Raw genomic sequence first — 24,450 nt, forward strand, 5'->3', positions numbered from 1 at the left:
GGGCGTTACAAAACTCCACTGCCCAGGGAAGGAAGGTCCAGGCTCAGGGACACACCATGCAACGGGTCACCAGCATCACGTGCCATTGCATGGTTTGTGCCCTCACTTTGCAGCACGGCCCTGCTTTGCTATGTGCCTCCCAGCTGCAGCGTGCCCCCCAGCAGGGCCCAGCCCACAGCACAGGGCTCGTCACCGGGCAAAGTCCAGTGCCGGCACAGCAATCACACCTGGCTCAGCCCAGGGCAGGGGGTGGCTCCATCCCCCACCACCGAGGTGCCCCGTGGGTGCAGGGACTGGGGCCATGCCGTGAGCCCACGTTTTTCAGTGCTTGCCCTAAGCGTAGCTGAGGTGCTGGGTGACCAAACGATTTGCATCTCAGGGTTTGCCAGCTGCAAACCACACTATTTCTGGACACGCGTCCTGCCAGCCCTCGCCCGCTCTATATATTGGTCCCCAGGCAAAATAACACGGGGACAAACCCCGCAGCAGTCACAGCCCCGCCAGCCCCATCCTCATCCCAAAGCCGCCCCTCGGGCACCCCGCAGCTCCCCCCCCCGCTGCTGCTGGGTGGGGGAGAGATGGGCGAACGGCTTTCGTGTCATTCCCTAATGGTGCGGCGGGGGAAGGGGTTGGTGGCAGGCCAGAGAGGTGTGCAGGGAAGCACCCACGCATGGGGCACCCCCTGGGGACACAGCAGCCCCCCCAGTGGGTCACACCCCGGCGGGGTTCGGCGTGCGGTGCCCCAGCGAGGAGGGGGGGGACGCAGCAACGAGGGCACCGCAGCACAACAGCGGCATTCGCAGCGCGGGGGGAGGAAACGCGCACGCGGGGACGCGCGCACACGCGCACAGCGTTGCGGCCCGGCCCGCGCGGGGGGTGCAGGCGCGGCGGCCCCGCCCCGGTGCCGGTGCCGGTGGAGGAGGCGGCGCGGTGCGGTGCGGTGCGGCGGGCACTCACCCGGCGGTGGCGGCGGAGCGGGGCCCGGCGGTGGCGGTGCGGTGCGGTGCGGAGGTGCCGGGCCCCGGCGGCGGCGGCGGCGGCGGCGGCGCGGGGCGGGGCGGGGCGGCTCCGCACCGGGGCGGGCACTGCCGGCTCTGCGCGCGCCGCCCGCTGCTCCGGGTGCGGCCCCGAACGGCGCTGCGCGGCGCGGGACGGGCGGGATGGGGCGGCACGGAGCGGCTCGGGATGGAACGGCGTGGGGGGGTGCGGGCTGCGGGCTGCGGGCGGGTGTCCGTGCTGACCGCAGCCGGCTCTGCGCGCACCGGCAACGCGCCCCGAGTGTGCGCGGTGCGTGTGCACGGGCCGTGATGTGCCCCCGGTGCACGCACAACCCCCGTGCACGCAGCCCCGCTTCTATGGACACCCGCTGGTTGCGCACACGCAGAGGGGGCGCCCTGCGGTGCGCACACCTGTTCACAACGTGGGTTGCACACACACACCCCCGTGCCCGCAGTGAGATGCTTGCATGCTCACTTTGGCACACGCACACGCACGCGGTGTGCTCACATCGTCAGCACAGCGTAGGGTGCAGTGCTGGAGTCCCTGCAGCTGGCAAAGGGAGCTGCTTTGGTGCTGGGGCAATGAGGCTGTGTGCTGCTGAGGCACTCCTTTTGGGAAGGGACCAGCAAGGAGCAGCGCTGTGATCCTGCGAGGGGAGGATCACCATCCCCGTGTGGGCACAAGGATGGAGCTGGAGGCCCTGGGATGCTGGGTGCCTGCAGACAGCACACAATCAGCAGTGAGCACCTCCAGCAGTGAGCCATGAGCCCTTTGCTGTGCCCTTCCATTCATGTCAGAGGGATTTAAGCACAGCCCAAGCCCCAGAAAGGCTGCAAAAAACCCAGATGGCCCAGCCTGAGTACTGTAAGAGCTGTGAGGGAGCAGGGACCACCCCCGAGGATATCCCCCCCATCAGACAGCCACAGGGGAGAGCAGTGCAGCCAGCAGTCAGACCCTGCAGCCGCTCCTCTCCCTTCTCAGGGGCTCCCAGAGCCTCACACGTCTCTGCATGGCTGCACAGCTCCATGGAACACAGCCTGGAGCCCAGCACATGCATGCGAGGTCCCACTGGATGCCACCAGCTCTCTCTGAGCACGGTTCTGTGTCAGCCATTGGCAAATCCTGCACCGCACAGCATTCCAGGGAGAAACGGCCTGTGCTGGGCTGGGGGGAGGCATCTGTTCCGCAGCACCACGGGGCTTTGCTAAATAGGTCACTGCTTTTTTTATAGTCTCCGGGATCTAGAAAAACCAGTTGTTCCAGACTGCCGGCGGACCTGGAAACGTGGCGGTGGTGGATCCCCAGGTGCTCTCACCGCCGTTCTCCCCGCTGCCTGCAGCCGAGAGGGTCACAGTGTGAGCGGGACGAGCGGCGGATCCCTGAGCAGCACAGCTGGGTGTGGCTGTGGAACAGGCAGAGGTGTTTGGGGCCGGCTGCCCGCCGCAGGCTGTTTGCGCTGTGGGTGCAGCCCTGCACACCGCTGCACGCCCGCATGTGCCGGCTGCAGGCCGCTGCTCGGGGTGAGCTCTCCCTCTAGCGGCACCCAGCTCCTGGCCAGCCTGCCAGCCCTGCGGGGCTGTGCCCAGCACACATCTGGGGGCTGTGGGGTGCTGCGGCCGTGCTGCGGTCTGCAAAAGTGACAGCTTTGGGAGCGGTGGGACAACCCCCACAGCCAGCGTGCTGCCACACAGCAGCAAAAACAGCGGCCTTGTTGTGGTCGGACCTCAGCAGTACATCCCCACAGTTGTGCTCAATCGCCTTGACCCCATTGATGTAGGGGGCTACACACCACCCCAATCCTGTCCCCAAAAGCAGGGGCATCCCAGCTCCCCATGGGCACCGTCCCAGCCCTGCTGTGTCCCCGCAGGCCTCGCGCCAGGCTGGGCTGCATTCCGCGCTGACAGGGCGCTTTGTTTTGTGCCGAGCAGACAAAAGGGGCAGTCAGACGCGGGCGGCGCTTTGTGCTGGCGGCCATGAGCTGAGGCAGCAGCAGTCCTCACTGCCACGCTGCCTCCCAGCCCCAGCAGCCTGTCCTGCAGCAGCCATGCCACTCCTGGCCTGCACCCACCATGGCACCCCTGCCTGGTTGGGAAGGGGAGCAGGGCCTGGTTGCCGTGGTTACCAGGAGGCTTTGGGCCTAGGTAGGCCTCACTGCCATAGTTACTATGGGGCTTCAGACCCAGGTAGGCCTCGTTACCATGGTTACTGTGGGGCTTGAGACCCAGGTAGGCCTCGTTGCCATGGTTACTGTGGGGCTTCAGACCCAGGTAGGCCTCGTTGCCATGGTTACTGTGAGGCCTAGCACCACTAAGGCCCGTGGTGGCCCTGCACCCCCACAGGCCTGGCATTATCTGTGGGCCCAGGGAGCGAGCAGTGGGGACCAGAAGGCCTCGCAGCTGCTCCCACCACTGCCCCGCATCCCTCCTGTGGTGTGAGGAGGGCTGGAGGATGCAACTACACCATGTTGTCCTCGCTGCCCCACAGCACACAGGGCAGGGGGACCCCAGACGGTGCCATGCTGCTTCCCACCTGCCCCCGGGCCAGGCCAGCCCCGTGACGGCGCGCTGCATTGCCCCTGGAAAATGCCAGAAGCGTCAAACTGTTGAGTCATTCGCGCCCAAGATTATCTGTACAAACAGCCGTCCCTGATTATTTTTGTTATGATCTTTTTTTTTTTTTTCTTTTTTTCCTTTTATTTTTTTTTTTTCCCCCAAGAATGTAGCCCGGACCATGGGGATGAGCTGCTGAAATCTCCGGGGATCAGCAGGACAATGCCAGTGGGAGCATTGTGCTGACGGCTCTGCAAACGCTGGCACCGGCTCCGGGCCAGCAGCGCCCTATAAAAGCTGAGCCGCTGAAGTAGGCAGACATGACATGGGCGAAGCAGCTGTACCGCCTGAGCTAGGTGAGTCCTGGGGCTGACCTGCCCCATCCCAGCCCTGCTCGACTCGCTGCTGCCTGGTGCAGCCCTTCCTCTGCCTGGTGGTAGGAGAGGTGCCCAGAGGGTGACACGTCCCCGTTGGCACAGTGGGTGGCAGACAGCCCCGTAGCCAGGGGCAGATCTGCACCCAGCTGTGGCATGGCACCCTGTTGGCACCCCAGGTTGTGAACCGCGGCCATCCCGATGCTCCTGAGGAAGGAGTGCTCAAGGGAGGCACAAGAAAGGCAGGGATGGGAGCGGGGGTCTCACGGATCCCCCGGGGCACAAGGCAGGCTGTGGGAGCAGGGAGCCCCCCCGTGCCCCTTGGGCTGTTCTGCAGCTGGTGAGGGTCTCATTGGAAGCTATCAAGGGAGTGCTCTGCAGCATCAATTGGTTTTCCTTCCTTCTCCAGACACCTTTCCAGCAGCAAAGATGGCTCAGACAAACCCTCTGCCTGTCCCCATGGGCCCATGGAAGGTATGTCCTCGCACGCCCTGCGTCTCAGGTGGGAGGTGGGGAACAGGTGAGGACAAAGCCAGTTCTCTCTGGCAGTCCTCTTTGCAGTGTCCTGGCCTGGCCATGCCCTGCCCTCACCAGAGGTGCTGTATTAGGCAGCTGTTTCCAAAAGCCAAGCACTGTCATTACCACCCCCTAAGGGTGAAGGCAGGCTGGGTACAGGCCAGCAGGCATGAGAGCTATGAAGGTGGCAGTGGGTATGGAGAGCAGCCTTGAAGGTGCTAGGGCTGATGACAGCTCCGGCAACATGGCCAGTTCATGTAGGGAATGAGGAGGGAAAGGAAAATCACAGATAAGTGGGCAGAACCCCACGGAAAGGATGGCATCAACCACAGCCCCAGGGAATCCCCCCTCGCCCTTTTCCCGTTAATCCTCTCTGCCCTAGAGCGTTCGGAGCAGAGGCCGCGAGAACCGCCAGCCACAGCCCTGCCACCTGCCCATCCCAGAAGGGCTCCACTCCTCTCTCCGGACGGTGCTGCTGCCCCAGGAACTGACCTTAGGGGTGAGCAGGAGCAGAGCGGGGCTGGCGTGCGGCTCCCCGGCAGCAGGCAGGGAGTGCGGGGCCAGCGGTGCAGGGATGCACGAGGTGCAGGGGCTGCAAACCAGCCCAGAGATGTGCCCAGCACATCCCAGAGCAGTGCCCGGTATTCCTCCCTGGATGGAGCATGAACCCATCTCAAAGAGGTGCTGAACTCCCCTGGGACCACTGCCACGCTGTTCCCGACTGGGCAGCTCCTTCTCTGTTCCAGATCACCGTGTACGACCAAGAAAACTTCCAGGGCAAGAGGATGGAGTTCACCTCAGCCTGTCCAAACATCATGGAGTGTGGTTTCGACAACATCCGCTCCCTAAAGGTGGAATGTGGCGCGTGAGTACCTGGTTCTGGTGGCATGAATGCTTTCTTCAGTGGGGGGCTTGTGGGGTGAAGTGCAAGTGCGAACAGGGCCAGGCAGGTTTACTCCACTAAGCTGGAGCCAGCACTGTAACCGGGGGAAGCCAGGCATACTGCCGGAGTAGGGCAGCCAGCTCTGGGCAGTGTCACAGGCACCGGGCATTCAGGGCCAGAGGACAGCAGCAATACCTTTGGCACCATCCAAACCCGCAGTCTGAGAGCAGCCAGGATTGCAGCTGCGTTGCACCCAGCATGGATGCTGCCTAAAAACACAGCAAGGATCAGTGCTTAGAGAGCTCTTGGCTGGTGAGTTCAGCCTGCTCCCCATTCATCCGTGTAACCCTGTGAAGCACTGCTTCAGAGCCCCATTTCTCACCCCAGGGCCCTGCTCTTTGCTCTTCCAGCACTATGTGACTCCCCCAGGCCAGACCTGAGTCTGCCTGCAGCCCAGGCTGAGCTGCCCCAGTCACTGTTAGGGTGTGGACCAGAGCCAGGCTTTTCCCTGCATGCAGGAATCCTCCCTATACCAGGCAAGACAGCTCCCGAGCTGCTCCGAGTTGCTGTGTGTAAGGAGCAGTCCTGGTGGCAAACATCCCGCTGGGGCCGGGGAAGCAGACAAGATAGATTTGCGCTGCTATATTTAGGATTTGTAATGCTAATGGGATTACCACAGCGTGTGTGCTCACGCAGTAATCAGCTCACTGCTCCAGTTGATGTGTTCGCACTCAGGCTGCTCACCTTGCTGACTGGGAGGCTGACTGCAGGGATGGGACCAGGGCTGAACTTCAGTCCTCAAAGGAGGCGAGAAGTTCTCAACCCCCCCAGCATCCCACATACCCTCTCTGAACAAGTGGGATGTACAGTGGTGTGCCATCCTCCTCCTGGCCCCTAGCTCAGCCTCTGCCTCCCTGCTAAACTCAGCTGTAGCTGTCCCATCCCTAGTCCCTCTGCTGCCACGATGAGTGTCCATCAGGTGGCAGCCACAGTGACACCCTTTCTGGGGGTTCTGCTCATGTCCAACACTGCTTTCCTTTCCTCCACCGCACCTGGGCTGGTGGGCAAATATCAGACCCCAATCCTCCTTGCACCTCCATCTGTGGCCTCAGCGGGAAGCCCTGGCAGCCCTTGCTCTGTTTTGTTTTGCAGCTGGGTTGGTTATGAGCACACTGGTTTCTGCGGGCAGCAGTTCATCCTGGAGAGGGGCGAGTACCCGCGCTGGGACGCCTGGAGCGGCAGCAATGCCTACCACATCGAACGCCTGATGTCCTTCCGCCCCGTCTGCTCTGCTGTGAGTGCCCGTGGGCAGCCAGGCTCCTGGCTTGGGTGGGTTGCAGGGCGGGAATTGCCCCAGGCAGGGCAGGAGCTGCTCCAAGGTTTCTGTGCTGCAGCATCCTCTGTTACCCCAGCATGGAGCCAGGCATAGGCAGGGAGCAGCACTTTGCTAGGGGCAGCACGGCACTGCACAGCAGCTCCTGAACCCTCAATTTTCCGAGCCAGGAAACCCAGGCAGCATCCACTAGGACAAGGGAGAGCAGTTAGGAAGGGCAAACCTGCTAGTCCAGGGGCTCTGCGGGTGGTAGAGTCTTCAGGGTGGTCCCCGCTCTCCCCATGCTCAGCAGGATTGGCCCCAGCAGCCCCAGGAACCCCCCAAACCAGGCTGTAGGGAGGGGAAGCCTTCCCCCAACCATTCAGCCCCACTCACCTCCCCTTGTCCTGCTGCTCTTATGGCCCAGAATCACAAGGAATCCAAGATCACAGTCTATGAGAAGGACAACTTTATCGGCCGCCAGTGGGAGATCAGCGATGACTACCCCTCGCTGCAGGCCATGGGCTGGGCCAACAACGAAGTGGGCTCCATGAAGATCCCCTGTGGCGCGTAAGTGATGGGCACAGGGCCTGGGCTGAGCAGTGGGGACAAGCCAAGGCCGTCAGCACGCAGCCCCATGCCCCCCTCCTATCTCATTCCCTTACGGCTGCCTGACAACTCCATTTCTTGCAGCTGGGTTTGCTACCAGTACCCTGGGTACCGTGGCTACCAGTACGTCCTGGAGGCCGACCACCACGGGGGAGACTACAAGCACTGGAGAGAGTGGGGCTCGCACGCCCAGACCTCCCAGATCCAGTCCATCAGGCGCATCCAGCAGTAGCTGCCCGGTGCCTGGCCCCACTTCTGAGCACATCTTTGCAAGGTTTCTAAAGCTCACCGGCTCCCTTTTGGTGCTAATAATCCCCTCCTGAAATAACAACCCCTTCTTGTACTGCAACTGCTTGATGGAACAACACTTCTAAACGGTACCAGCTGCCACAACTGCCAATAAATAAATGTGACTGAAAGAAAAAGATAAAACGGCCTGATGGGTGTTTCCTATTGCGCGTTGAGGTCACACATCCCATCCTGCCCCATGCCCTGCACTCACAGCCCCACAGCCATGGGCACTGTGTGTTCCCTGTGCCCCAGGGCCAGGGGATGCTCCCTCGGAGTGCAAAAAGAGACACGCCGACACCCATAAACTTTAAATTTTTTATTCAATGATTTACATCACTTATTGTCCATCTTAACGTATTCGATCTACACAATTTTTTTTTTTTCCTGATAAAATAATAAAATTTGGATAAATTTTGAAGACCTGTTGGTGCAGAATAAACAAAATTCAGGTAACTTTTTTTTTTTTTTTTTTCCTTTTGATTATTTTTTAAAACATTTAGTGTGAAGTATGACATCATTGGTAAAGATACATCATGCCATTACAGCTCATGGACATTCCCTATCCTTACAGTCCGTGACACCACCTGCCCCAGACGCAGCTCAGCAGGTTGCACGCTCACTCCTACTGCTGCCCTCTCACCACTGGGAAAATGATCCCGTTTCAGCTGGGCACACCGAGTGTGTGAACCCATTCAAACAGACCGGGAAGGGGAGAAGAAAACAAAACTGACCTTGACTGTTTCAACGTGGACAACAAAGAGGTGCTGCCCCTCTCCGGGGTCAGAGTAACTCAGCTCCAGAGCAGGTAGAGCACAACCCCTCATGGTTTTAACATGGGGAACTGAAGGATGTGGGAGCTACGGGCAGGGCAGGAGGGTCTGAGCCGGGCCCTGCTCCGTTCCACAGCTCTCTACACTGCTGCTAACACTGAAGTATCTGGGGAGGGGGAGAGAGGGGCATCTGTCCCCCCAGTAAACAAGTCGAGGCCCTTCGGAAGCATGCAAGCTGCCGAAGGTGTGTAAGTACACGTGTGATGGTAGATAGAAAAGCAGCCCTGTTTGGTATGAAAAAAGCCATCAAGTTAGTACAGGTTTCTGCCACGGCGGAGGGAATGTAAGGAGAAAGGTGCCGGGGTCCTCCTCCCAACTCCAGCCTTCCCCACAGGGGGCTCAGCAACACGCCTGCAGAGCTGGCACCTGCAGCCCAACACACGTCACTCACGAGAACAAAACCAAGAGCAGCTCTTACCCAGCACTGCACACACACAGCCCTCACTGCAGCACAGCACCCTGCGTGTGTGCGGGGCACAGGGCTGCCACGTGCCAAGAGCCCACAGCGCTCCATGCCCTCCTCTGGCACAAGGGCACCATGCAGAGACACGGAGCACGCGTTGACCCGGAGCATGCCCAGCAAGCCAGCTCACCCCTCTCCCTCCAATTACTAAAGTAGGCTCTTTAAAATAAAAAAATAATATATATTTATATAGATACACAGAGAGACAGAAAAAGCAAAGAGAGACAGGCTACTAAACTCAAGAAGCGCCAGTTTTCTGCTACGCTGTCAGCAAAGAGCTGTCACCTTGCATCATGCCCTCCGTGGTAGGAAGATAACGCAGGCAACGACAGCATGGGAATGCAAAGAGGGCAGATAAGTCACTTCTGGTAATGAGACACAAATTAAACTTTCAAAACATGTGCATAGCTTTATTCATCTGCTTCAAACGAACCTTTTCACGGAGCTTCAGCGAAACCCGAGTGTGCAAAATGCATTTCTAAAAAATAACGCAAGCAAGCTTTCACATTGACAGTGGCAGAAGTACAGAGAGACTGAGGGAGAGCACATGGGAGGGTGAGGAGAGAGATGAAGGAACAGGAATTGCACAGCTTCACATCCCAAGTCACTGACTGCACGCTCCACATCTCTGCTTGGGCAACGCACGCGCATTTATTTTTCCTTTAAGAAAACAAACAAAAAGGGCAAAAGAACCCCCCAGTAACACGAACCACAACGTGGAAGGGAGCAAAGCCCTGTGCCACGGGGATCCTGGTGGCTGCAGAGAACCTCGAGCCCAAAGAAGGGCTGGTTTTGGACCTCTGCTCATTTCTGTCTGCAGAACAGCAAAGCAGATCCTCTTCCTCCTGCCCCGGTCCCCTCAGAAGCTGCACCAACAGGTCATGTTTTGGGAGGACACGTCCCAGCTGTAGGACAGCCTCCTCCGCAGCCCCACGCCGTGGCTGAGCACACACACAAGGCACGTCTGGGATATGCACACACCTGGGTGTGCAAGAGAACAAACGCTGGGCAAAAGACGGCGCCGACGGAGGGAAATTGTGGTTTTTGTAATCCCAAAGCGTTGTTCCTATGCTCCTTCGGACCCTCCCGACTCCTCCCTCACACCAGGGGTCCTGTAAGGATCTCCATAGCATCAAGCTCTCCGTGCCCGAAGTCCTGTGCACCCTCCCTGGGGCAGGAGGCCGTGTGGTCTGAACATCACTGCTTTGCTTCTGGTCGACTTCACGTTGGGTACAGCATTAAAAAGATATATATATATATATTTATATGTTTTTTTTTTTTTTTTTTTTTCAGAGATGAGCGATTTCCTCCCAAAGATGCATTCAAATAGAAAACAAAATACTAGAAGTGGCAATGAGACACGAGCTCATTGAGATTTCAGACCTTCTGGGACATCATCCCCACATCACCAGCAGGCAGGAAGGAGGAGTTGGGATGGCGCATCCCTTCCGATAGCAGCTTGAGAAGAGGAAGGAGAAAGAGAAAAGCACAGTGTTCTTCCAAGGTCAGAGCTCTCCTTTGCTTTGCGTTTGCATAGAAATCCCCGTGGGTCAGCACCAGGGTCGGGCCGTGGGGGGGCTGTGTTACAGGAGGGGTCGGCTCTCCTCGGGGAACTCAGGGGACAAAAGTGCATCACACAGTCTGGATTTTCGGGGTTACGAATAGCAGCAGCAGCATCAATCGCGGGCGGTTGGAGACTCACTCTCAAACGCAGCAACGCTTAATGAAATGTCTTCGAGGGAGGTGAGAGGAGGGTCCTTCTCAAAAGGATAACGTGAAAATCAGACTATTCCATACAGACAACGAGGAGATCAACCGAAAATTAAAAGACGCGTCATCTTATTTACATTAAAAAACAACCCAACAACATCCTTGTTAGAATACCTTAACGACACCTAAGCAAAAAAAAAAACAAAAAAACAACCATATTTTAAGAATAAAGCCCAAACTCCTAAAGCAGTATCCATTTTTGGAACCCTTATTTAGCACCTGAGGAAAGACCGTCTGGAAAGCAGTTTCTTCTTGTTTTTCTCTGAAGAAAAAACAGTACTGGTACTTCTGCTCACACATTCGCAGTACACAAGTTCCATACCACAGGAAGAAATGAACTAACGTTTTTTGTAATTTTGTTTTCTGTTTTTTTTTTTTTTGTAATTTTTTTTTTGTAATTTTTTTTTTTTATATAATTTTTTTTTTTTTTAAAGATAACTCTACTCGTTACTAAGGCTGTAAGAAAAGGGACACCGCTATCTTACAAAATGGCTTTAGAGCTCTGGACGTAGCCATACGAAGCTTTCTGATTAACAGTCGAGATCGATACAGCTCGGCAGCCCCCAGAGCACGGGGGGTCCCTGGGCCTTACCCTGTGTGCGATACGTATTGTGCAAATTCCTAAAGCTCTGGGATCTCTGGCCGATGGAGCAGCTGGGGCTCTTCTGCTCCCTTCCCCTCGCTTCTCTGCGCCGTGTTTTGCAGGTGCGAAGGCAGAAACCTTGTTGTCGTGCTGGCCAAAGCTGCGGGGCTCCTTCCTCAGCCACCTCCCAGCCTCACGCCTCCATCTGAAGTTTTGTAGCAGCTTTACGTTGGGTTCAGCCTCGTTCTCTCCCCTCCTGACCTCAGCCACCTTCCTTGTAAGCAGCCTCTGTACAGAAACAAACGGCCGTGCACACACATCTCCAGGACAGTCCTCCAGCAGCAGTGTGCTGAAAACACCACACTGAGAGCAAAATCACATGCAGGAAAGCTCCTGGCTACGAGCATCAGTGCTCCAAGCAGCTCCACGTTGGGGGGAAAGGACGCTACGTGCCAAGGTGATGCTCTCCTCAAGGTGAAAAGCACGCATTACAGACTTAATTTTTAGGATAACTTATTTTTTTCCTGCCTTGGCTGAGCCAGCTGGTGCTCCCCTGTTGGCCATCACAGAGCAGCACGGCTGGGATCCAGCAGGAATTGGTTTCTGCCGCATTTCAAAGCTCACAGCAGCAGGGAAAGGCAGACAGCAGGGCTGACGGGACAGAAAGGGTGACGGTGAGCAACAGAGCCACGTGCTGGAGCTGACCACGCTATCACACAGATCCCAGAAACTGCAGATTTTGGATTTCACAGATAACGGAGGAGGGTTTAGAACAACCAACCCAACCGAACCTCAGCACCACAGCGTTGCTGACCCAGCAAACAGGCAGGAAAACGGAGTGCCCAGGGGCTGCAGGTCTTTGTGCTGCTCCCCGAGCCGCCACCACCACCACGTTTGGAGACCATTTAATGGCACGTAACCAAGACTTTGCTCAACGGACACCTGCAGGACCTGCTGGAGACGTGGGGAATCACCAAGCTCCAGCGGGCACCAGAGACACCCACACATCTGTACACTGCTCACATCAATACGAAACCTTGCAACGGGTGGAAAGGGAGAACGGAGAAGTGAAAGCAGCCCTAACCTGAACCAAGACCCTCATCGCTACAAGAAGGTCGTCACCACCCTTAGAGCCGCCTTTCCAACACTACACGTACGTGAGGGTTTTACAACTCACTCTGCTCAGTGTAACAAAAGCAATGGCACAAATAAACACACGCTCGTGTGACGCCGGCACCCGCAGCCCAGCCCCACGAGCGCTCGCCCCACGGGGCTGTATTTGGTTTATGCTACAGTACTAATACTCTGAATCCGACCGACCGACTCAGCAGTAACACTTTAGCGTTATTTCAATGCGCTAAAATGAGTCACAGCTCAATTTTTTTTTTTTTTTTCAATTTTCCTTTTTTTTTTTTTTTAAAACGTTTACACAAAAATAATCAGAAAACAGATTAAATCTTAAGATATTTTTAATAAGTGCTCAGCAAAGAATTGTGTGAGGACAAAGGGAGGACTGCAGATGGACAGGGCGAGTTACACAAAGCACAGAGGGAGCTCCCTCCACGGCCCTGCATGGCTCGGGGCAATGCCTGCCTGCCCCATGGCCCTTCATCAGCAAACCAGAGCTGCAAGAGCTCAAAGAGGAGCTCCTATCTGCCTAGTGCCCAGCAGGTGCTGGGAGGACAGCCGGACAACCAGAGGGGTGGTAGGAGAGAGGATGATCAGGGATACAGCAGGAAAGGTGGTGGTTGTGCATCAGAACCACCAACAGCACGGGGCCAAGAGAGAAGATGTCAGAAGAACCCAACCAACCCAACACAACTCAATGTCACCCAACCAACCCAACGCAACTCAATGTCACCCAACCAACCCAACGCAACTCAATGTCACCCAACGCAACTCAACGTCACCCAACGCAACTCAACCCAATGCTGGGCCCATGCTTCTTTCTGGGCTTCCACCCAGAAGGCAGATGGGGCTGGGGTACGGGGCCACACGCATGTATTTATTTCTAGGCTCGACGCCCCAGGGAGCAAAACAGGTCTTGGTTTTGTGTTTTTTAATGGAACCCAGCCCTTAAGGCGACAAGTGACTACACAAGGCAAATAAATACACAGCAGAGCCTTAAAGCCAGTGAAACAAACTGGAAGCTTTGCAAACAGCCTTTGCAAACACTTTGCTTTTCATTTTGTAAATAATAATAATAATAATAATAGATTTATTCTACCTTACCCCTCCCAGCCCCGTTATCCAGTTTGTTCAACGCTTTAAAGCTCAGGAAAGCCCCGGCCCTTTTGCAGCAGGGCCAGAAGCAATTCCCACTTTTGGCAAGCATTTGGGAGACTCAACAGAATTGGAATAGGAACAGAGGAGGACTGGATGCAGGGCACACCTGTAAACATGTTGTACATCCGCAAGTCACACACACACCCGCAAAGGTGATACAGGATAGAGGTGAAACAGAACTATTTGCGACTGGCCAACCACAAATTTCAGACCTTGGACTGGTACAGAACATCACTACTATGCAGCACCACACCAGGGTATGGCACTCCATAGTACTGGATACATCAATGGAGTAGGCAATCCGGAGTCAAACTTGTAAAACGAAGCAGTGCAGAAAGCTAGCCATCTTACAAAAGGTACAGAATTCAGTTCCATCGTCCCACCGTGAACCTCAGCGCTTCATCCAGGAACAATCATTAAAAGAGCAAAAACAATTAAAAAAAAAACAAAAAAAAACAAACGACACGTGCTACGTACTGATAGTTCAAAACAAAACCAAACCAAAGCGGATCAGTCTAAGCACAAAGGGTGGGCAAAAGCTTTGGGCTTCTCTGCTTCCTGTAATGCCCCCGGGATCCAGACTGGTTGGAGAAGAACCCACTGGTTGCCCTCAGTTGGACCCAGGGCACTTTTTTCCATCTTTCCACCTTCACCAACCCAGGAACCACCAGCCGTGCTGCGATGGGACAGAGCGGGTTGCATGGCACCACTGCCTGAAAGCTCTCCTTCTGGTTGGATTTCTTTTTTTTTTTTTTTTTTCCCTTCCTTTTTCCTTTTCCTTTTTTTTTTTTTTTTTTAATTAATTATTTTCATTCCTAAGTCCTCCTTTTTTTTTTTTTTTTTTTTTTTTGGTAATAAAATATATTTTTATTAAGAGATCATTAGAAGCAGAGCCCGGAAATACACAGACTACATTAAAATATAAAAGACCATTTCCAAGGGCAGGTGCAGGAAGCCCAGCCGTTGGCGTTGCTATGGACAAATTGAGAAGGATTCAAATTCCCATTTTTCCTTTTTTTTTTTTTTCCTTTTTTTTTTTTCCTTTTTCAATTTATAAGAGAACAAAACAAAACCAAACCATTTTTGTAAGGGTGAGTGTTAGCAGAACTCGATTCCATTTCAGATTTATCGATGAAAATGGGAAAAAAAATCCAGCATATTTAGTGTTAGGAGACAGACACAGCAAATATGAAGCACCTACGGTTGAAAGCAAGAGATTTTTTTTTTCCTTTTTTCTTTTTTTTTCCTTTTTTTTTTCCTTTTTTTCTTTTTTTTTTTTTTTGCTCCCAGTTCTACAATGGCATTAAACAATGGGAACAGCGGTGTTCGTTGGTTTGTTTTTTTTTCTATTTTTTTTTTTTTTTAAACCATATTAAATGCCTAAACCAATTACTCAGTTTTCAACGTTGTCTTTTTAAAACAGAACAACTCTCCAGTTGCAACAGTCCAACGTGTAACCAGAGTCAATGGTGTGACTTCACCATGCATCCCAGAACTGCAGTGTGACCGTTTTCCCCCCCCAAAAGAATGATGCTTTAAGACAGTTTTCCCAGAACAGGGCTGGCTGCTTTACTCCTGGCAAAACGTGCGTTCAGATTTCTCTGGGAAAACAAGAAAAAAAAGACAAAAGAGAAAAAAAAAAAAAAAAAAAAGTCTGCAAACCTTGAGTGTTTCTTCAGCGTTCAATGGAAAACAAAACAAGGGAAAAATAGATAAAACAACGACAAAAAAAAAAACCAACCCAAAAGGAGGAAGGGGAGATGAAGGATGGCGGATCATCCTGGTTTCTCTGTTAGTGTGTCATTACAGTCACAGAACAAGAGACAGAGACCTCGTCAAGTGGAAATGCCTCTCCAGTGGGTTGCTGTTGCCCATGCAGACAGCGGGAACTTTAGAACCGGGCTGGCAAATTGAGTCTGTGTTCATTAATCACCTGCATTCACTCTTTAAACAAAACAAAACAAAAATAATGAACGACACCAACAAAAAAAGAATTCTATTCAGTACCGGAGATTAAATAATCACGTGTGTAGTCTCGTTGAGATAAATTTTCCGATTCCTTAAGAAGTCTAATTACTTTCAGTCGCCATTTTTAAATAACTATATTATATATTTGTATATATTATCCTGTGATTCTAATTACGGTTCCTCTGCTGCACTGAAGATTTAGAAGGAGCATAAAAGCCTTTTGTCCCCCACGGACAGCACAAATGCTGCAGAAAGGTTATAACAGGCAGTCTTGTCTTGCTACCTTCATTGATCCGGGTGATCCATGGCTTCGTCGTAGGTGATTATCCTTTTGGGATCTGGGGAAAAAAAACAAAACCCCTCAGTTTCTGACGAGCACCTTCCAGGAGCTGAGCACAGGGCCTCCTGCATCCTCCCCACGAGCAGTTTGCAGATGAACCAGGGGGAGGAACGGAATCTAATGCTGATTCTTGAGCCCAACAGCAGAAATAGGGAACGATTACAGCACAGACACGCAGCAGACTGGTTTGAATTGCTTTCTTTGGGCTCCCAGCACCGCTGCCTGTCCTGGCCCTGAGACCCAGCATGGCTAAAGCCAAGGAGATGCGAGCAGCACAACGCACTGCTGGGCAGCCACACGAGCAGCAGGGGATGGGGCAGCCATCATTCCCTCCCATATCCTTACCTTGCTTCTGCAAATTCCAAACCGCTTCCATTTCTGCGGAGACAAAACAAGAAGGCCATTATTGCACACATCCACGCGCCAGCAGAGCCCACCCCAAGCACTCAGCCCAGCAGCACCTCCCCACAAAGCCAGCAGGACTCAAAGAATCCAGCAGCAAAAGGCACGGCTGCAGCTCTAACGCGGCCTTATGGCATCAGATGACCAAACTCAGCACCAGCACTGCCTCAAATCCCAACCCCAGGCTGCAGGGCTGGGATTTGTTGCTCTACGGTGCACAAACCCAAAACAGCCCCGAAGTTCCTGCAGAAGGAACGCGTTTACCTACAGGACAACGAGGAGGTAAACGCTCTCCTCATTCACATGGAGACACAACAGAAAGCCGTTCCGTTCGCATTAAGCCCCTACCAAATTGTCACAATGAGCCTTCAGGGACCTATCCAAAATAACGACAGTTAGCCGCTATCAGCCTGCATTTATGAGCCGGAATATTTATGAAGACACAACTGCAGCCTGTGCTCAAGTCAAGGAGAAGGGGCTGCAGAAGAAGAGCATTTAGCAGGAGCTGAAGGAAGGATCCCCAAGGCCTCCCCCTCTGCCAGAGGGAGCACGGAACACATTGATCAAACAGTGCCACGCTCTGCCTGGGGGCAAGAGCACAGCAAGGCAGTGGGTGAGCGAACAGCCAGGGAGGGAAGGGAAAGCCCTCGGCCTGGGGTGCGGGCTGCCCAGCTGTAAGACAAACCAGCCCTAAGATCAGCTCCAGCTGAACCCATTCACCATGAAGTTGGGTGCGTTGTGTCCCAAATATCACCAGTTCTGCAGCTCTCCCCAGAGGCAGAGCTCACCCAAATTCTGGCTCCCCAGCATCGGGAGCATAAAACTCAGAGCCCATTGCTGCACCTTAATGCCAGAGCTGCTCTCTTTTGGTCCATCAGGAACCACAAAAATGAACTGCTTCTTTAACAAACGCAGCGAGGTGCCACCAGACCCCAACAACCGCCTCAATGCATCAGAATTCTGTTGTCTATCGATGAGAAACAAACCTTTTTCAGGCTTTAATCTTACTCTGAATGAGGCAGGCATGTCCCGCACATCCCAAGGACTGGATGGCAGCAGCTGGAGGTGCTTGGCCTGACCCACTCCTAAACAACACCTGGCTGGCAGAGCAGCACGCTCCTTCCTGGCAGCTGCAGCCTGGAGGACACCAGCCTCAACCTCCTGCCCAACCTGGTAGCACAGCCAGCTCTATTGGGAGCCAGGGTGGAACGAGGTGACCTCCAACACAGGACAGGCAGCCCAGCAGCACCCACCTGCAGGTACCGGAGCCACCTCTCCCTGGCACCATCCCTGGAACAAAGGGGCTGCAGAGGGCTTTGATGTCAGGAGCACTGCAGCAAGATTCCTCCCAGGCCAATAAACTTTATAGCTGGGTTGGTACGTAACCTTGGAGGGGAAAGAAGTCTGCGTGATAACTTGCTTGGACAGGCACTCGGATTTACATCTCCCTTGCCAGGCAGAATGCTCCTACAAACAAAAGTCCCCGTGCTGTGCTAGGTGGAAGCTCTTCACTGTCACAAAGCTAGCACGCAAACTGACAACTTTACCCAAACTGAACAGCTTAACAATAACCAACAGGGACCGTCCTCACCTGGGTTCTCACTACCTGCAATGTGCAACCATTAACTTTGGGGATTCCCAGGCAACAAAGCAAAGATTCAACATTCGATGCCACGCAGCCTGATGCTGGGCAGTAGCTCTGCCAACTGGAAAAAGCAGAGCCTTGAAGAATTACATCAGCTTCTGCCCCGCAGCACATCAGCAACCAACTGAGCCCTCACGCTTCCCACTGAGGGGGAAGGAAACCGAGGCTCATCCCCCCCCCCCTCCCCGATGCAGAGGCTGGGAACTGCTGAATTCACAGCGCTGCTGCTTCTTCTGACCCAGTTCCCCATTGCGCCGCACGTCACTCCGCTGCCCCTCGCTCTATTTTGCACGCTGCTCCCCTGCTTCTTCGTGTGAGCAGGATCAAAGCAGGGCAGGCAGAAACACGGGGCAAGGCAGGAGGAAAACAGCTGCAGCTTCCTCTCTCTTCCACTTACACCAGTTTTGCTGCCGTGCAGCTGGAGCAGAGTTTGCCCGCCCTCCGTGGGCAGCGTTCTCTGGAAGGAGAGCACCAAACCACCTGTTTGCATCAGCCCCAAAACGAGGATCTGAGCAACGCCACACTGGGACAAAGCTTCAGTTCTTCCCTGGCGGGGGGGAACGGAGCCCATAAGCGACAGCATCACCCCCACCGGTCCTCGTGGGCTCCCATCAGAAGCTCACAGCCCTGCCCTCCAGCCAGACCGCAGCTCCAGCAGCACGGCACTAACTCACATCCACCTCGCTACGCTGGGCACGGCACCAGCCAGCAGCACGTGCTGCCAGTGAGGGCAGTGCCCTGAAGGGCCGCGTGCTCCGGGTGGGCAGATCGGAGGCTGTGGGAAAAGGGAAGCGCAGAGCAGGAGGGCAGAGGAAGCACCACAAAATGCATCCAAGAGCAGAACGCGAGTGTGCACCAGCTGCCGTGCCGTGGGTCTGCAGTGCCCCTGGGGGAGGCAGCCAGAGCACATAGCAGCCCCCTTCCCATAGCTGATGTGCAGGCCAAGATGAGGATCCACACGAGCTGACCGCAGGTACCAGGTGGGCTGCAGAGCTGCAGCTGCTGTGCCAAGCTGAGCGCTCACACCCCGAGTCCCACCCTCTCACCACGGGCAGCCCACACTCCTGTGGAGCTCAGGGCAGGAGCTCTCTGCTCACCCCGTCCTTGCCCCACACGTCCATAACCCTGCAGGCAGGGCAGATTTGGAGATCAAAGCGCTGAGACTTTGCTCGAAACCAAACAGATCAATCTGGAGAGGGAGGATTTCGCCCTTCTCTTGAAATCCAAAGCAAACAAAGTGAGGACAGATACCCACAGCCCAGAGCAGGGAGGAGGGCACTGCAGCTTGTGCAAATCAGTGCGTGGAACTGTTCCCTCCTCCTGCACAGGGACTTGAAGGGACCTCAGGAAAGCAGCCCTAAATGAATGGGAAACAGCGTGGGAATGAACTGCCTGCAAGCTGTGCCTCAGCTTTGGGCCAAATCTTTGGTACATTGTGACAGCCAGGCACCTGCACAGCTCTGCTCCCAAGCTGTGGCCACAAAGAAAGAATGGGGATTTCCCTTCAGCACAGGGCAGGGGAAGCTGCTGATCCTCCCAAAAACCAAACTGAGTCCTTGGCAAACACCAAAATGCAACGTTTGGCATCGCTGCAGGTGCTCTCAAACCTTCCTCGCCCCACGCTCTGTAAGCCAGCAGCTCCTGGACACCAAGAAGGAGAAAGATGAGCTCAGGCTGCTGGAGCAGCCCTGTGCTAATGACACAGTGCTGCTCAGAAACACCCAGAGCAGAGGAAAAGGAAAGAGCAGAGAGCAGAGTTTTAAGAGGTGATTTAGGTATCCAATCCTGCCAGTGCATGTAATTAACCTCTGTGCTCAGAAGGAATAAGCAGAGCCAAGCTTTGAAGTTAACACCTCCTTAAGAGGACATGGGAAGGGAGTGTTCTTTATTTTCCTGTTGTTACTATTGTTTTACTGGGGTCTTTCATGCAGCGAGCGAGAAGGGGAGAGACAGGGCAGCTTCTGCACAGGAAAGTGCAGGCAGACTAATAGAGACAAACCAAAGCGTTGACAAAGCAGCAAACTTAGTAAGAGAACTGGAGCAGGGAACCTGGCTCCCTAACACCAAGCAAGGACCAGTGAGAGCTCCAGCTTATGGGGCTGGGACCAGAGGTGAAGCAGAAAGGAAACCAAACCCTGCAGGCTTCGCTCTGCCCTGTTTGCTGCATCCGTGCTGTACTTCAGTCACTGCAGTCTGAAAGGACTACAAAGGGGCTCCATGGAAGCAATAACATCATCTGAAAGATGCGCCCTACAAAGGAAGGGAGGGAATTCAATCTGCAGCTTACAGAAGAGGTGAGGGGCGGAGATTTGCCGTGCTGTTGCCACAGTACTTTTAGAAGGATGGGGAAAAGGTGAGGGCTACAAAAATAAATAAGTAAAAGCAAGGAATCAATCACACCATGAGAAGGGAGAGACGCACAGGAATAATTTTCCTCCCTTTAAAGCCACGATCTCACGACCCCATCTGCCCTGGGGTGGCAGAGCTGTGAGCACACAGCCCTCTTGGTGCCAGGGGAGCTGCAGCAGAGCCCACACATCCAGCTCCTCCTGGTGCTCAGGGACACCTGCTTGGTCCATAGGGACTAAAAGGAAGAAGAGACCCGGGCTGATCCCAACCCAACCAACTGCCCATCGCAACAGAAATGAGCAGCTCCTAGCGCAAACGGAACAGCTTTTCGAGTCACTTTCCCAAGCTGTGGCTGCCATTTGGGCACCCAAAAGCTCCTTTCCAAAACAATCGGAAGCGCTGTAAGAGAGGTATCACGTTATTACATTGCACTGATAGAGGGAAAAAGGAGGAGAAGAGAACAGAGCATGCCCTTAGGTAGCGAGCGAAGCCATTACCTTTAGTGTGATATTTAACAGCAGCACTCAGGTCAAAAGAACCCCAGCTATCTTTCCTTTCTAGGCCTCTCTGGTACCCCTGTTCTTTGGCGGAGCTTAACAAATTGTTCGTGGGAGAGGCCAGAGGGTTCTCTACTTCATAGTCTTTTGAAAGAAACACTAAAGCACCTTGGCTGCCGGCGTCTGCCTTTTGCAGCTCGCCGGTGTGATGCGACTCCAGGGCTGCACCGCCGCCCTCCCCAGCAGTCCCAGGCTTTGGGGCGGTGCTGAGTGCTGGGGATGGGTTAGTCCGTTTGTCCAGCTCGTACGCCTTGGGGAACACGGGCTGCTCAGCTCCCGAGGGAATGATTTCAGCACACTGCGAAACCAACGCGGCGGGATATTCCCCCTGAAACGTCACTTCCATCAACTGGCTGTCGGCAGATTTCCCCACCGCAGTCTCGGGGCCGGCGCTGGGCTCGTTGATGAACGACAAACCCCACTGGTTCTGGAAGATATCTCCCAGGTTCTGCTGATTGGTCTGCGACGGGAAATCGACTTGAGCCGTACCCAGCAGCACGGTTTGCATATTGGAAGGGTAGATAAAAAGGTTGGATTTCTTCTGCTCCAGAGCCGCCGGGGCTGCGCCGACGTCAGGGGGCACCGCATTGGTGGGGGTGGGAGGGACAGCAGCAGCAGCAGCGGCGGCGGAGGTGAGCAGGGGCTGAGCACCCGCAGGGTACACAGTGCCATCCGTCCCAGCCAGGATGGGCCCGTTGGAAAAGCTGGCAGAAGTGACAGACTTCATAGCAGACATGGGGACCTGGGACAGCCGGCTGGACGGCGGGGGCTGAGCTTCCCCGCCAGATGACGAAGACGACGATGATGAAGATGCAGATGGGGTCTGAGCTGCTTTGTTGAGGTTTTCCTTAACTTTGCTTGCATAACTTATTTTGGGAACGATTTTAGCACTGCTATTGTCCACCGGAAAAACCGGGGGTGGTTTAAATAAGGTCCACGAGTCCTCCTTAGACGCAGCCGACGAAGCGTGCTTCCCTTTGGGCCGGTCATCAAACTTCTTGCCACTAATCCCGGGTTTGGCATCCGAATTTTTCCTCTGCACATCACCGAGCCCAGGCTTCCCCCGGCCCGCCCCGCCGCCCCCCGCCTCGTATTTCCAAACAGGCTTCGTATTTTCAATTCGGTTCCCCTTTTGCTCGCTATAATCGGGCTTGAAACTCTCCAGTTCCTGTTTCAGGGCCGGCGTGCCGACCTCCTGTTGCATTATTTTGTCCTGCATCAGGTTCAAGCTCTCGCAGCCCTTGGCACTGTTGCGCCGGCCCTTCCGTTTCTTTGGGGTGGTGTAGCCACTCTCGGAGCCGCTGCCATCGTTGTCGGCCCCTTTGCCCACGTAGCCATTGGTGATGTAGCCAGCACCGCCGCCCACCACGCCGTTGGGAACGGACACCCCGTCCTGTTTGTCTGCAGGCTGAGCTTCTCGAAGTTTGTTGTCGTAGGGCTTCTCATTCTTTTTGTCCATGCTATTTTTCTGAACAAAGTTCTTGGGTTTGATCGCGGCTTTCCCCAGGGAGCTGCCCTTCACAGCTGGCTTCGGGGTCACATTAGTGTCTGCGAGCTGCTGGCTGCCATTGGGCACCCTGGACGTGGGGCTGGTGGTCTCCTCCGAGCACAGAGCCTTCAGTGACACCTCTCTGTCCCCTGCGTTACCGTTCAGCTCTCCATAGCCTGGAAGAAACCAAGAAGAGACAGAAGAGCAAGGATTAGAGCGTGCAGCATTAAACTTCTGACTGCAAAAAGCTGCGTCCCGTTTCCCCAAGGCTGAAATAGAGAAACATCAGCTCTCCCATAAAATCATAGAACAACCTGGGTTGAAAAGGCCCACAATGTTCATCCAGTTCCAACCCCCTGCTGTGTGCAGGTCGCCAACCAGCAGACCAGGTGCCCAGAGCCACATCCAGCCTGGCCTTGAATGCCTGCACGGATGGGGCATCCACAGCCTCTTGGGCAACCTGTTCCAGTGGGAACCCTCTGTATGAAAACACCACCCTCTGTATGAAAAACTTCCTCCTGACATCTAACCTAAACCTCCCCTGTCTCAATTTAAAACCATTCCCCCTTGTCCTATCGCTATCCAATCCATGTCATCACTGCCCACGTGCCCCACGAGGAGAGCTGAGCATCACTGATTCACGGACAACCCAAAGCCAGCGCTGTGCTGTTCAACACACAGAACAAAACAAAGCAGAAGGATACAGGGATGCGAGGAGAGGAAAACACGCAGCCCTACAAGCCGCTCGCAATCTGCAGAGCGATTTCATCAGCTACCATTTCCAGGTCACGCAGAGGAAATTCCCAGGATGCTTCAAGAAAGAGGGACTGCTGCTCCGAGCCGGGAGCTGCCGGGATTCTGCCCCTGCAGCAGCAGCAGGGCCCTCAGCACCTCAGCACGGGGAAAAGCGGCGCTCGGGGGACACGTGCCAGCCCAGGAGCAGCGTGGGCTGCGCTCCAGTTTGGGAAGGAAGGCTTCGGTCATCGCCGCTGCCGCCGGATCGAGCGGCTCTTATCTTCGCATCCCGGAGCCTCAGACGCGTGGCAGATGTCACCGCTCCCGGTTTGAGGAGCACGGGAATCCTTGCGGGACTCCTCGGAGGAGCGGCACGGCCCGGCCGGCCGGCAGGGCTCGGCAAGGGCCGCGCTGCACGTGGTTATCATCTCCGAGCGCACAGGGACCGGCGGCGCCGCGGGACGGCAGCGGGGCTCCATCGCACGGCACGGACGGGACGTGCAGCCGCGCAGCCGCATCGCCGGGCCGCGTGCGGGGCTCCGCCATCGCCCCGCGCCGAGCCGCGGCCAGGAGCCCATTGCGGGTGGTGGCAGGAGCGCAGCGAGGCCGGCCCGGCGTGTCAGCACTTTCAACTTCCAATTTCCGAGGCCGCCTCCGTTTTCTCCCCAAACCAACAACTGGGGCTGGGGGGTGGGGGGGCACCGAGAAAAAGGCGTGAAAACGGACGGGGCGGCGGGGTGCGGGGGGATGGGAGGGGGGTCACGTCCCAACCCCGCGGGCAGCCCCGCGCGGCGCAGGCCCGGCTCCCCCCGCCCCCCCCGCAGCGGCTCCCGCCGCCCCACGAGCGGTCACGCCGCGCGGCCCCGCACCCCCTCCTCTCCCCCCCCCGCGGTCCCGGCGCGCCCCCCCCGCCCCGCGCCCCGCACCGCTCCGCAGCCCCACGTGCCCCGCGCCGCCCGCAGCCGCGCCGGCTCCAACATGGCGGACAGGAAGCGGCCCCAGCGCGGCGGAGAAGCTTCCAGCCGGGCCGGGGGAGGCGGCGGCGAAGGAGGAGGAGGAGGAGGAGGAGGATGAGGACGAAGGGCCCCGCCGCCCCGCGGAGCCGCCGCCCGCCGCCCCCCGCCCCGCACCTGTTCTCCGCTTGGGTCCGTCCGGGTGGCGGAGCGCCGCTTTGGGCTGGGCCCGGCCGTCGGGCGGCGGCAGGAAGGCGCTCTGCGGGTAGTAGCAGAAGTGGCGGTGGTGCGGGTGGTGGTGGTGGTGGTGGTGCGGGTGGTGGTGGTGGTGCGGGTGGTGGGGGGGCTGCTCCTCCATTGGGGGAGGGGGGGAGGGGAGAGGCTGAGCGGGGCCGGGCCGGGCTGGGCGCTCTCTCGCTGCTGGGCCGTGCGGCGGAGCGGGGACGCGGCTCCGGGTGGCGCGGGGGAGGAGGGGGGGATGGGGGGGGAGGGCTGGGAGAAGCGGCGCTGCAATCAGAGAACGGCCCCGCCCCGCACCACGCCCCGC

At 55.8% G+C, this 24,450-nt stretch overlaps 3 protein-coding genes across 19 annotated transcripts in view; 1 reads left to right on the forward strand and 2 right to left on the reverse strand.

Moving 5' to 3' along the window:
- Window positions 1-1,030, reverse strand: part of MYO18A (myosin XVIIIA) — a 29,472-nt gene extending 28,442 nt beyond the window's left edge. For all 8 annotated transcript variants that reach the window (XM_090122230.1, XM_090122229.1, XM_090122221.1 and 5 more), the window contains exon 1: window positions 958-1,030. The gene's annotated coding sequence lies outside the window, so the exon portion shown is untranslated. The remainder of the gene's footprint in view (window positions 1-957) is intronic.
- CRYBA1 (crystallin beta A1) lies at window positions 920-7,674 on the forward strand. 9 transcript variants are annotated; one of them, XM_090122239.1, is made up of 9 exons: window positions 928-1,011; window positions 2,231-2,519; window positions 3,715-3,904; window positions 4,332-4,396; window positions 4,821-4,937; window positions 5,185-5,303; window positions 6,474-6,615; window positions 7,061-7,203; window positions 7,327-7,674. In XM_090122239.1, the coding sequence occupies exons 3-9, from the start codon at window positions 3,874-3,876 to the stop codon at window positions 7,472-7,474; spliced, it is 765 nt and encodes a 254-aa protein (XP_089978365.1). In that variant the 5' UTR covers window positions 928-1,011; window positions 2,231-2,519; window positions 3,715-3,873; the 3' UTR covers window positions 7,475-7,674. The 9 variants fall into 9 exon arrangements, with proteins under 9 accessions (XP_089978369.1, XP_089978365.1, XP_089978371.1 ...); XM_090122243.1 differs by lacking the exon at window positions 2,231-2,519 and having other exon boundaries at window positions 920-1,011; XM_090122245.1 differs by lacking the exons at window positions 928-1,011; window positions 2,231-2,519 and adding an exon at window positions 1,095-1,119.
- Window positions 7,675-14,440: 6,766 nt separating this feature from the next.
- NUFIP2 (nuclear FMR1 interacting protein 2) lies at window positions 14,441-24,353 on the reverse strand. 2 transcript variants are annotated; one of them, XM_031591661.2, is made up of 4 exons: window positions 24,081-24,353; window positions 20,667-22,391; window positions 16,119-16,151; window positions 14,441-15,771 (listed from the first exon to the last, which is right to left on the reverse strand). In XM_031591661.2, the coding sequence occupies exons 1-4, from the start codon at window positions 24,259-24,261 to the stop codon at window positions 15,719-15,721; spliced, it is 1,992 nt and encodes a 663-aa protein (XP_031447521.2). In that variant the 5' UTR covers window positions 24,262-24,353; the 3' UTR covers window positions 14,441-15,718. The 2 variants fall into 2 exon arrangements, with proteins under 2 accessions (XP_031447521.2, XP_089978362.1); XM_090122236.1 differs by lacking the exon at window positions 24,081-24,353 and adding an exon at window positions 22,992-23,673.
- Between the last annotated feature and the right edge of the window lie 97 nt (window positions 24,354-24,450).

The sequence above is a fragment of the Phasianus colchicus genome, chromosome 21, assembly GCF_987193195.1.
Source record: "Phasianus colchicus chromosome 21, bPhaCol1.hap1.1, whole genome shotgun sequence".
In the NCBI taxonomy this organism is placed as follows: domain Eukaryota; kingdom Metazoa; phylum Chordata; class Aves; order Galliformes; family Phasianidae; genus Phasianus; species Phasianus colchicus.